The 13865-nt window shown below is 41.5% G+C and overlaps 1 protein-coding gene across 1 annotated transcript; it reads right to left on the reverse strand.

The window, feature by feature from the left end:
- Window positions 1-9424: 9424 nt before the first annotated feature.
- Window positions 9425-11988, reverse strand: LOC115152153 (uncharacterized). Its single transcript, XM_029696714.1, has 4 exons — window positions 11610-11988; window positions 11351-11444; window positions 10945-11032; window positions 9425-10690 (listed from the first exon to the last, which is right to left on the reverse strand). Exons 1-4 carry the CDS (start codon window positions 11659-11661, stop codon window positions 9758-9760), a joined length of 1167 nt encoding a protein of 388 aa, XP_029552574.1. The 5' UTR covers window positions 11662-11988; the 3' UTR covers window positions 9425-9757.
- Between the last annotated feature and the right edge of the window lie 1877 nt (window positions 11989-13865).

Below are 13865 nucleotides of genomic sequence, written 5' to 3' on the forward strand. Positions count from 1 at the left end.
GTAAGTCGGGAACTCGGGTCTTTTTCTAGAGCTACGACCTGAAGATCACTGACGTCATCATGATTCGACCCTGTTTTTTTCCAGAGTTCCCAGTTGTCTTAAACACCATAAATCCTGAGAATTCCAGACTTTGATGATGAAGTTTGATGACAACATTTGCCCATGAAAGACCCGCCGCGCCATCTTCGTGTTCAAGTGAGCACAGCACAATAAGATGAGTCTGCTGCTGCATAAATGATGTAATATGCCAGAGAGAAATGTTTACTATATCCAAGAAAGTAATACTAAGTGTATGTTGTGTAGTAAGCTGTTAGTAGCCCGTTAGTAGCCCATGTGCCTCACCCTAATCATTTGGTCTATTTACTCCTCTTAATTTCCCTACTGTCCTGACTTGGTGGTGCACATGTAGCCTATAACCTGTTTTAGAGAAATGTAATAATCAAATATTTTAAGAGCTTTCATTGTCTGCTTATATGCCCCCTTTATTTATCCTATGGTTCTGACTTGGTGTACAGGGAAAATACTGTAAGAACGGCTTGTGTTCTGAATTCTGTCGCTATACATTTAAAAAATGCTGAACAAATAGTTATATTGACTACATCCGTCGTAGCTCGCTCATTGTCTTAATTGAAATTGCGGATAGCCTCTTATCCGCTCGTTGTCCCCTTATGCCATAATTTGTACATCTCAATTGTCAGTAGAAACCACATTTGTTTAAGCAATATCAGCTATGTCAGCCATATCAGCTATGTTTTTTTAAAAGTCAGTAAATGAGGCTGAATGAACTGTTTCAATGCCAGACAAGGCTCCCCCTGATATCCAGGAGTACCAATGGTAAGGTGTTGGGACTGCTATTGGGACTCTGCTATTGGGACAGCTTTATGTAGGCCCTAACAGTGTGTAGGCACCGTTTGTCACAGTTATAGTGCAATTAATGTATGTTTTTGTGTTGTATAGTGGGTTTGCTGGCATGTATCTAAAAATATACATTTTTTGTTTGCTCCACCAAGATTTACATGCTAAAATCGCCACTACCACAGAGGTCTCATTTAACCCACAGTTTTACTCCTTGATGTTTAAACCACATTCTAACCTGACAGGGCAATATGATCCTGTTGATAGACTCTTTTGGGGGAGAGTTTCAGCCTGGCTTTGAACTGGTCAAAACTTGATCCATTTAAGTCATTAAGACCATTGAAGATGTAATGAGCTCAGCCCTCTTGCTTAAGAGCAGGGAATGATGTGTCTGAATACAAAGCCAAATATGCATATGTTTTTCACCGTGTAACATTCCTTTTTGGATCACCATTCCATGGATCTTTTCTTCATTCATATTTTTTTTCAGCACTTGAATAAAATAATGTAAATAATAATCCAAACGTCTTGTGTCACGTCATCATTACATCTCTCGCTCTTACCATAAGGTCATGTTAAATTGCTGCTTTTCATAACCTATTGCACATACAAAAGTGGGATTTCATGTTATTCGCTCAAGACTACTCATTAAAAAAAATATTTGCACCACCCTATTTTTTTGTCCTTTATTTTAATGTAAGTAGGAGAAACAGCTTGACCTGCGAACATTTGGGGTCTAAGATGTTGAGATAAAGTGGCATTGAAAAGTGGAATGGAATGCATACCCTAACCTGTGATCTGTGTAAGAGGCGATATAGTGAGAAATTGTCAGTTGTAACCTCAGCTGAATGGGTTTTCAGCCCTCTATCAAAATATTAAAAGTCATATGAGCTTAAAATGGGTTAATTAACATATTAGACCCCTAAGGTTGTTAAAGGTGGCATTGATGAGTCTGACATGGAATATCATGCCTAACCCTAACCTGTGAAAAATTAATGTACTCCAACCTACCCCCAATTCAGTAGTGGTCTTCAGTGAGGTGCCCAGCTGCATGTTTCTGTCCTCCATTACATCCATCTCATTAGATCAGAACAGGATGGACCAACACTGATTAATATCTCTGGTTTGGTTTACATCCTAAAATATAGTGTTTATTGTTTTCACAGCCCTTTATGTAATGAGAATAAGGACAGGTGTCACATGATGGTTAAACATGTTACGAGATATGACATAGTGGTTCACAACTTAACTTATGACACATAATATACATCATGAGAAAAAGGCTGTTTAAAGCCATTCACCTTTGGAGAAAAGTGTCCCATGTCAGTCTAGAAGGTTTTCATTGTAATCCATTTGGGAGTCATGATGACTGTCGCCCTATGAATAAACCTGCTATTCAACATATTTGGCTTGCAGTATGTTTGGCTTGGAGTCTTGCATCGGCAGTTATCTGGCTGCTGTGGTGATAGTAATACTGGAGGTCCTTGGTAAACGCCAGGATGTAGACCGCAGGCTATAGAGTAAGTATTTTGTCAGGCCTTATCTATTCAGATTTGCCAATGTTCCTCTTTCTGAGAATATGGAGACACCAACAAAAGGTTGGTTCAACCTCACAAAGCAATCGGTCTATGAAGGAACAATATATTTTTCTCATGCTATTTTGACTTTCAGGGATTCAACAGTCTTAGTCAAGGTTTTCATAAAAGTGTTTTTATTTAATCAGGTAGTTTTTCATACAGTATATGAACTGTTTTCACACATGCACACTTGTTTATATGGTTTATGAGGTCAATCAGTTTATAACATGGTTTATGGAGACCTACCTTTCCCATGGTCCAATCAATTAAATTAAATGTTTTATGTAGAAGACACATCTGACTTAGATTTGTTCATATTGAAGTAACATACCTGTAAATACACACATTTGACTTGATATAATTCTCCTCACTCCTACTCTAGAGGAGGGCTGGATGGAGGGCAACTTCAACCTGAAAAACAAACATATTGTCCACATACACGCTCATAAGTTGTTTGGCACAAAATATTTACACAGCCGTTGTGCCAATTGCTTTGAATATCAGTTGTACACCTTGAGTGTGTACAGACAGGTCCATTAAGGGAAAAAGTATTTTAAGCTGTAATTTGAATAAACTTGACATTTGTAAAGTCATATACACTGAGTACACAACACATTATGAACTGCTCTTTCTCTGGCATATACTGCTGACCAGGTGAATCTAGGTGAAGCTATTATCACTTATTGAGGTCACTGGTTAAATCCACTTCAATCAGTGTAGATGAAGGGGAGGAGACAGGTTAAAGGAGGATTTTTAAGCCTTGAGACAATTGAGACATGGATTGTGTATGTGTGGCATTCAGAAGGTGAATTGGCAAGACAAAATATTGAAGTGCCTTTGAACAGGGTATGGTAGTAGATGCCAGGCACACCAGTTTGTGTCAAGAACATTCAACGCCACTTGGTTTTTCCACACTCAACAGTTTCCTGTGTGTATCAAGAATGATCCACCAGCCAAAGGACATCCAGCATCCCTGTGGAGCGCTTTTGACACCTAGCAGAGTCCATGCCCCAACGAATTTTAGCTCCTAGTGGAGCATAGAGCCTCAACAGCATTGAGGATTAAGCCTACAGGATCATGGAGACACGTGACACATGCTGCCCTACCACGACAGACAACTGTCTCCATTATTACACCCTAAACCCTCATCCCAGCAATGATCATGCCTTCATTTGGAGTACTTGTAGAAATATGTGAACGCTATTCCTTTCAATTTTACCAAAAACTGTAAAAATGTTACTTCAAAAGACTGTTTATCTTGAACAATGCCTGGATTAACGGAATAACGAACAGATCGAACATTGCAGTATGAACAACTGCAAAATAAAGTAATTTCAATTTACAATTTTTTATAGCATTTATTTGGGTAGAAAGTATATTATTTGTGCAAAATATTACTATGTTATGTTGACTTCACTTTCCATGTGAAATGTGTATCTAATGACTGTTAATAACATACCTGCATGGCTTCATGTGGGTTCAATCCCTTTTGTCGGGAAGTGAACCCAAGTGGCATTCACAAGAGGTGAATGGCCACACCTCTCCTAACTCTCCCTACACTGCCATGCAGTTATGGAGGTAACATAAATCACTCAGTAAACCAAAAGATATGCTGTCTTTTTATCAATGTGATCTAAATACACTTATAAAGTCACAAATATAGGCTATATTCTATTTAAACATACTCTTAGATAAGGTCTTCTTTAAAGACCTGCATTGTCACTATATCTGTCAAATAACAAAATAATACTGTACTGCTACTGTGGAATTTTAATGGTCATAATGCCATTTACATTTTATTTTTTTTTAAATGAACTGCCAACGTGGGAATTGGAACATCCATTGTTTAGAGCTCTCATTTCTCGGTTGGAACTTGGGCGTCTTGGAGACAGAAGTAAATATAATTAAGAAACATCATGAACACAGTCTGAATGGGTCTACAGCCATTATATCTGTAGAACACTGGAACAAGTCTGGAATAATAGAGCTAAGGTGGCTGACAGTTTTGCCATCGATTGGATAATGGAGGACATCGGCCACAAGGTTGACCTAAGACAGTTTGGATGCAAAAAGGGCAGGTCGACGACAGATGTCTTAGTCAGCCTCCTATACATTATGTAAAATCCACTGATGCAAGTAAGACCATTATATATGCACTATAATAACAGCAAATTTTGCCAAAGCCTTCAACAAAATGTACAATACAGTGGTAACAAAGTGCCTGATTCAGCGAGGAGTCAGAGCCCCTTTTCCCCTGGGCTGTAGCTTCATCTCCAAAAGGAAGCAGAGGGTGAGGAACTAAGGCACCCTTTCACCATGGCAACATCTGACCCGTGGAGTGACTCAAGGTCCACTTCTTGGACCCCTTATCGTCCTGGCCCTCATCCACAGCACACTTCAGAAGTTCACTCACAGGTGGAAATATATTGATGACATGAACATTGAGTGGGGCAGCTTTCCAGCCTTCAACATGGTCTAGAAAAGTTGTACTCCTAGGTAGATGAGCACTCCACGCAGCTCAACCCAAACAAGTGCAAAGCAATGCATGTTTGCTTTACAAACAACCCACCCACCCCCTTTGGAACCCTTGTAACTAAATGGGACACTCTGCAAACAACATCTGATATTAAACTGCTGGGATCCAGGATGACTTGAGCTGGACCAACGAGTGGAAAAGGGTAACCAGAAACTCTTTGTGGTTAGCTGTGGCTCAGTTGGTAGAACATGCCCATTGGGGATCATGGGTTCCATTCCCAAACCCGGCCTAGTCACCATCTACACCACCAACTTTGGGCCTGTACTAGAACACAGTGCCCCTGCATGGCACTACTATCTCACCTCAAACATGACTGGACAATTAGAGTGAATAAAGACACGAGCATGCTGGAATATCCTTGGACCATGATACAGCAGGTACACATCAGCACACTCAACCCTCAATCTCTGCCCAGTCTACCCATCATCTCCTCCAGTCTGGCAACAGGAACTTCCTTGTTGAGTTGACTGGTGGCACGGTACAGATTGAATGGCAGGAGCTAATGTGAGCCTTTGCAGGGATCGGGACACCTTTGGAAGCCTCCAATCAATGGACCAATTGTTATTAGCATAGACCGTTGTACTGACCAATAGAACATGTTGAAAGCATATATGTTCTCTTGGTCAGTTCAACATTTTATCACAATCTATTGGTCAGTCTTTGCTAATAACAATCAATTGGTTGATCTTGCTACAACTGTTTTAACCAACCACGTTTTTATTAGCATATTCTTTATTGGTCCCTGAGGTCATTTTAAAAGCCTCATGACTTATTACTGTAAAAACCCTGAAAGCCAAAAGCTGAAAATGCGTTGGTTCTCCTTTTTGCAATAAAGCTTTATTTAACTCTCTCCCCAATTCATACACCTTGGTTGGAATGTGAGGTATTGGCAGTAATCCCTTCCCGTTGCAAGAGTCAAGCACACCCTTTAAAAGTAAATAATGAAAGGACCAGAGCATTTTGACAAGGTGTCAGTGGGTGGTATTATTCCAAGGTGATATAGAGGAACATTACATTGTACCAGATATGTAAATATAGGCCGTTGCCTAGTGCTTACTGTAAAGGACTATATTTACTAGCTTGGTACAGGGTAATTACATGGGTAGTAATAGCAGTATATGACAACTAGAGGAACGTCTAAAAAATGTGTAGGCTTTATTATCAGTATAGCATTACACGGGCACTCTGGCAGGTCGAACAGAACATACAAATAATTGCCAAATGCACTTTAACAAATGCACCTAGGGATCAGAGACTCATTTCTGCTAGTGTAAACATATTTAAATAGTATTGTATAGAGGAGCCTATCAAGTGGTGTGGATGACGTGTGTGTGCGTATATATACACACACATACACTGCATTCGGAAAGTATTCATACCCCTTGACTTTATCCACATTTTGTTACGTTACAGCCTTATTCTAAAATGAATTAAATTGTTTTTCTCTCTCATCAATCTACACACAATACCCCATCATGGACAAAGCAAAAACAGGTTTATAGATTTTTTTGCAAATGTATAAAAAACAAAACAATATATGAAATATCACATTTACATAAGACCCTTTACTCAGTACTTTGTTGAAGCACCTTTGGCAGCGATTACAGCCATGCGTCTTCTTGGGTATGACGCTACAAGTTTGGCACCTGTACTTGAGGAGTTTCTCCCATTCTTCTCGGCAGATCACCTCAAGCTCTCCAGAAATGTTTGATCAGGTTCAAGTACGGGCTCTGGCTGGGCCACTCAAGGACATTAAGAGACTTGTCCTGTAGCCAATCCCGCGTTGTCTTGGCTTTGTGCTTAGGGTCGTTGTCCTGTTGGAAGGTGAACCTTCACCCCAGTCTGAGGTCCTGAGCGCTCTGGAGCAGGTTTTCATCAAGAATCTTTCTGTACTTTGCTCTGTTAATATTTTCCTCTATCCTGACTAGTCTCCCAGTCCCTGCCTCTGAAAAACATCCCCACAGCATGATGCTGCCACCACCATGCTTCACCGTAGGGATTGTGCCAGGTTTCCTCCAGACGTGACGCTTGGCATTCAGGCCAAAGAGTTCAATCTTGGTTTCATCAGATCAGAGAATCATGTTTCTCATGGTCAGAGTCCTTTAGGTGCCTTTTGACAAACTCCAAGCAGGCTGTCATGTGCCTTTTACTGAGGAGTGGCTTCCGTCTGCCACTCTACCATAAAGGCCTGATTGGTGGAGTGCTGCAGAGATGGTTGTCCTCCCATCTCTGTCGGAGTTACCATCATGTTCTTGGTCACCTCCCTGACCAAGGCCCTTCTCCCCCGATATCAGTTTGGTGGTTCCAAACTTCTTACATTTAAGAATGATTGAGTCCACTGTGTTCTTGGGGACCTTCAATGCTGCAGAAATTTGTTGGCACACTTCCCCAGATCTGTGCCTCGACACAATCCTGCCTTGGAGCTCTACGGACAATTATTTTGACCTCATGGCTTGGTTTTTGCTCTGACGTGCATTGTCAACTGTGGGACCTTATATTTTATTTATTTATTTATTTCACCTTTATTTAACCAGGTAGGCAAGTTGAGAACAAGTTCTCATTTACAATTGCGACCTGGCCAAGATAAAGCAAAGCAGTTCGACAACATACAACAACACAGAGTTACACATGGAGTAAACAACATACAGTCAATAATACTGATTGGACATGATTTGTATTTACCACAGGTGGACTCCAAGTTGTAGAAACATCTCAAGGATGATCAATGTAAACAGGATGCACCTGAGCTCAACTGTGAGTCTCATAGCAAAGGGTCTGAATACTTATGTAAATAAGGTATCTGTTTTGTATGTTTAATAAATTACCAAAAATTTCTAAAAACCTGTTTCGCTTTGTCATTCGGGGGTATTGTGTGTAGGTTGATGAGGATTTTTATTTTCCATTTAATCCATTTCATAATAAGGCTGTAAGCAACAAAATGTGGAAAAAGCGAAGGTGTCTGAATACTTTCCGAATGCACTGTATATACAGCACCAGTCAAAGGTTTGGACTCCAACTCATTCCAGGGTTTTTTATTTTCACTATTTCCTACATTGTAGAATAATAGTGAAGACATCAAAACTATGAAATAACACATATGTAATCATGTAACCAAAAAAAGTGTTCCACAAATCAAAATATATTTCATATGAGATTCTTCAAAGTAGCCACCCATTGACTTGATGACAGCTTTACACACGCTTGGCATTCTCTCAACCGGCTTCTTGAGGTAGTCACCTAGAATGCATTTCAATTAAACAGGTGCGCCTTGTTAAAAGTTAATTTGTGGAATTTTTCCTTCTTAATGCATTTGAGCCAATCAGGTGTGTTGTGACAAGGTACGGGTGGTATAGATAAGATAGCCCTAGTTGGTAAAAGACCAAGTCCATATTATGGCAAGAACAGCTGAAATAAGCAAAGAGAAACGACAGTCCATCATTACTTTATGACATGGTCAGTCAATGTGGAAAACTTCAAGAACTTGGAATGTTTCTTCAAGTGCAGTCGCAAAAACCATCAAGCGCTATGATGAAACTGGCTCTCATGAGAACTGCCACAGGAAAGGAATACCCAGAGTTACCTCTGCTGCAGAGGATAAGTTCATTAGAGTTACCAGCCTCAGAAATCGGCAGTTGACTGCACCGCAGATTGCAGCCCAAAGAAATGCTTCAGAGTTCAAGTAAAAGACATCTCAACATCAACTGTTCATAGGAGACTACGTGAATCAGGCCTTCTTGGTTGAATTGCTGCAAAGAAACCACTCCTAAAAGCACACCAATAAGAAGAAGAGACTTGCTTGGACCAAGAAACACGAGCAAAGGACATTCGACCAGTGGAAATTTGTCCTTTGGTCTGATGAGTCCAAATTTGAGATTTTCGGTCCCAACCGCTGTGTCTTTGTGAAACGTAGAGTAGGTGAACAGATGATCTCAACATGTGTGGTTCCCACTGTGAAGCATGGAGGAGGTGTGATGGTGCTTTGCTGGTGACACTGTCGGTGATTTCTTTAGAATTCAAGGCACACCTAACCAGCATGGCTACCACAGCATTCTGCAGCAATACGCCATCCCATCTAGTTTGCGCTTAGTGGGACTATAATTTGATTTTCAACAGGACAATGAACCAAAACACACCTCCAGGCTGCGTAAGGGCTATTTGACCAAGGAGAGTGACGGAGTGCTGCATCAGATGACCTGGCCTCCACAATCACCCAACCTCAACCCAATTGAGATGGTTTGGGATGAGTTGGACCACAGAGTGAAGAAAAAGCAGCCAGCAAGTGCTCAGCATATGTGGGAACTCCTTCAAGACTATTGGAAAAGCATTCCAGGTGAAGCTGGTTGAGAGAATGCCAAGAGTGTGCAAAGCTGTCAAGGCAAAGGGTGGCTACTTTGAAGCACTTTTTTGGTTTCTACATGATTCCATGTGTTATTTCAGTGTTGATGTCTTCACTATATTCTTCAATGTAGAAAATAAAAAATTAAGAAAAACCCTTGAATGAGTAGGTGTGTCCAAACTTGACTGATATTTAAACATACACACTGCAAGCAAAAAGATGAAATGAGCGCAACAAACATTGTAGCAGCTTCTCTTTCAGGGTGCAACTTCACACAGATGCACTCAATGCTCATTACAGCCAGCACCAATTGAGTGACTTTGCACTCCCTGTATGTGCAGGTTAACCTAAAATGATAGGGGACTGGTGACATAGGAACCTGTTTATGACTTGTGCACACTCTCACCTACAGTACATCCTTCACCTATTCAACTTTTACTTATGGTTCATTTTTCACAGCTTATCAACAAGTCTCTCAAATATGGAAAGCAGTTTCTCTCTTTTTTCTATAGTGGATGAGTCCAGTTCCACATCAGTGGAGCCGTTGTTCCTGGAAATCTTGTTTTTCATTAGGGCTTCCTTTTCTTTCTGCAGCTCTGCCCTCTCTCTCTCGATTGACGCCCTATCCCTGTCTAGTATGGCTCGCTCCCGTTCCATTGCTGCTCGCTCCCTGTCCATCGCTGCTCTGTCCTTGTCTAGTGAAGCTCTGCCTCGCTCAACAGCCACCCTCTCTCTGTTCACCACATCCCTCTCTCTGTCCAGTATCAACCTCTCCCTGTCAAAGTCTGCCTGCTCCCTCTCTAACACTTCTCGCTCTTTCTCTAAATCTGCTATCTGCCTCTCTAGTTCAGCAGTCTCCCTCTCAATGTTCCTGCCAGGGTTTCTCACCAACATGGCTCTTCCGTCTTCAGCTATGGTCTCTACATCCTCAGCCATGGTCCTCCCGTACCCACCCACTGGCATCTTGTCAGGCGCGGCCCTCTCATTCTGAGCTGAACCCCTGCCCTCCTCTCGCAGGGCCCTCTCGCACTCCACCGCTGCCCTCCGGATCTCCTCTGTAGCTGCATCTGTGTATGCCACCTGTCCATCTGCTACCGTGCTCGCAGCACCAACACTCTCCCCCAGCTGTGCCTTGGCCCAGAACTCAAAAATGTTTGTTCCCTCACCTCCCTCCGGCCTCATACATAGTCTCTTGTTGGCTATGGGAGAGGTCGTGGGAGAGGACGCAAATGAAACGTCCCCAACTTCCCCAAAATCAAACAGTGAAGGGTTTAGGATACGGGCAGACCCAGCTAGGCGGCCCTCGATGGCATCGTCCATGAGGTGAAACCAACGCCAGGACATTGGATTGACTTTCTCCATGCCAAGAGGAGGGTACTTGAAATCCTACACAGAAAAAGGGGTACAATCAGATTAATGCTCTATATTGGTCTTGGGTTTGCTGGAGTTTGTTCCAGGCAGGCCTTATGACACACTTGATTCAACATCATTGAGCCCTTAATTAGTTGAAACAGGTTAGTACTTAACTGGAACAAAAGCCTGGAATCTGTGTTTAAGAGACTGAATTCAAACAGAAGAGAATACATGTTGAACCAGGACCAAGGCTGTTGCCTGCTCTCACATGGAATCATAACCATTACCTTATATTTCTTTTTAAGGTTTTCCCACTTCTTTTTCAATTGCCCGGTTGTAAGCTTTCCTTCGAGACCCAACTCTACTAACATTGCTCTGCAGAATCAAAGTGAGACAAGTCAGATACTACAGATATGGTTATGAAGATGAAACCCTCTCTTAATACAATGACCTTCGCTGAGGGCTTTTTCGAATAACATTGTTAGTAAAAGCACATCAGTGAGTCAGTGAATCAACATTGATTCACCAATTAAATGGATCAAATGTTTTCCTTAGACCAATTACAGTCAACAAATAGCATGTGACAGTTCATTTTGAGGTACAGATAAAAGCCCAAACAAATTGTGCTGGGGATAATCAAACCAACAAACAGCACATTCACTAGTAGTGCATCATTGTATCACTCTCACTCACCTCCAGGCAGGCATGGCAGAGTTTCTCTTCCCAGTGAAGATGGCGTCATTCGTTGCACGCAATTTTATCAATCTGGATATGTCATTTTCCGACACTTATTGGGGGAAAATACAACAATGTTAATCCATCAGCACACGCATAACTTTGACAGACCCCAACTCAGCGACGTGGCAAAATAATATGGTTAACATTATGGCATTAACAATATTAACATTATATTTGAAAACGACATTCAATTTCAACAATACCAAACACTTACTTTTATAGTTATATTCTGCACCAAAAGGTCTTTTATCCATCGCATCCATCATGAACAAATACAAGGGTACTAAATTGAAGGGTACTCGAAACAAAGCCCGTATCTTGTAGTGCACTAGCTAGCAAGAGTAAATATGGCGGCGTCCCTCGATCCCTCGTCCTCCTTCGTGAAGAGCCCTATTTATATAATCCACATCTAAATGAAACAATATACGGGGTTTCTTACTATGAATGATTTACTGGTTTGTGATTACAGACCGATGTGTAATCAAATAAAAAGTCTGGATAGATTCGACTCAGAAACTAGCCTATTTGATAAGTGTGGAGGAGGGTTTTTCACAACGTTAGTAGAGAAGAAGGCTGCGTCGAGAAATAGACAAATTCAATTGGTTGTGCGCGATACTTCCTTTTAGCATGCTCAGTAGTGTACGTCCCAAAGGGTAGGCTACTAAAAACAAGGCCACAAACAATTACTAAACCTACAGTACCACAATCTTTGGTAATGCCATTCAACATGTTCTATTGCCAACTACCCTGAACTGCCATTTTACGATTAAAGTGTGAAACCCCACAGAAAAAAGTTAAATCCCCCAATTGTGGCCTATGAACAACCCAATAATAACATTTTTAGATTTTACATTATATAATGCAGACTGTAAAGTAAGCAATGTGCAATAAAATTACAAAATTCTGTGTTAGATTTATACTATATCAAACAGAACGTTCCAGTGTCTGATTGAGATAAATGTGTGAATTTATTAAGTCAGTAAACTGTTTGCTTACTGCATTAGATTCCAAGTGTCATCTCTCATTTTCACTTATAAGAGAAGTCGACTTATGGTCTTCACCAAAGACAGTAAAACTGTAAGTGGCCTGGCTCACAGGACTGGAGCAATCTCCTGTTTCTGAAGCGTGTGGCAGAAACAGTACATTTTGTAGTGTTATGTATATTATATAATATGTATTATGTATTTTATTTGTTGTTTTGTTTCCTGTTTGGACCCCAGGAAGAGTAGCCGCTGCCAGGAGATCCTAATAAAAAAAATAACCCATGAAATTACAAACATACTCAGTTTGCTATAGAATACTACAGTACTTACTATAGAATTATGTAGTATACAATACTACACACTGGAGTATCCCTTGATCATTTAGCAGACTACGCACTGTAGTATCCCTTGTGTAGTACTTACTATATAATGTTGTAGCATAGTAGAATACTATACTGAACAAAAATATAAACGTAACATGCAACAATTTCCTTGATTTTACTGAGTTACAGTACATATGAGGAAATCAGTCAATTGAAATAAATAAATTAGGCCCTAATCTATGGATTTCAAGAGTGGGAATAGAGATATGTATCTGTTGGTCACAGAAACCTTTTTAAAAAATGGGCCTCACAATGGGCCTCAGGATCTTGTCACAGTATTTTTGTGCATTGAAATTGCCATCGATAAAATTAAATGATGTTCTTTGTCCGTAGCTTATGCCTGCCCATACCATAACCCCACCGCCACCATGGGGCCCATACCATAACCCCACCGCCACCATGGGGCCCATACCATAACCCCACCGCCACCATGGGGCCCATACCATAACCCCACCGCCACCATGGGGCCCATACCATAACCCCACCGCCACCATGGGGCCCATACCATAACCCCACCGCCACCATGGGGCCCATACCATAACCCCACCGCCACCATGGGGCCCATACCATAACCCCACCGCCACCATGGGGCCCATACCATAACCCCACCGCCACCATGGGGCCCATACCATAACCCCACCGCCACCATGGGGCCCATACCATAACCCCACCGCCACCATGGGGCCCATACCATAACCCCACCGCCACCATGGGGCACTCTGTTCACAATGTTGACATCAGCAAACCACTCGCCCACACAACGCCATGCACGTGGTCTGCGGTTGTTAGGCCGGTTGGACGTACTACCAAATACTCTAAAAAGATGTTGGAAGCGCTTATGGTTGAGAAATTAACATTACATTTTCTGGCAACAGCTCTGGTGGATATTCCTGCAGTCAGCATGCCAATTGCAGACTCCCTCAAAACTTGAGACATCTGTGGCATTGTGTTGTGTGACAAAACTGCACATTTTAGAGTAGCCTTTTACTGTCCCCAGCACAAGGTGCACCTGTGTAATGATCATGCTGTTTAATCAGATTCTTGATACACCTGTCAGGTGGATGGATTATTTTGGCAAGGGAGAAATGCTTTTGTGCACAAAAT

This window comes from Salmo trutta, chromosome 17, assembly GCF_901001165.1.
Source record: "Salmo trutta chromosome 17, fSalTru1.1, whole genome shotgun sequence".
NCBI classification, from domain to species: Eukaryota; Metazoa; Chordata; class Actinopteri; order Salmoniformes; family Salmonidae; genus Salmo; species Salmo trutta.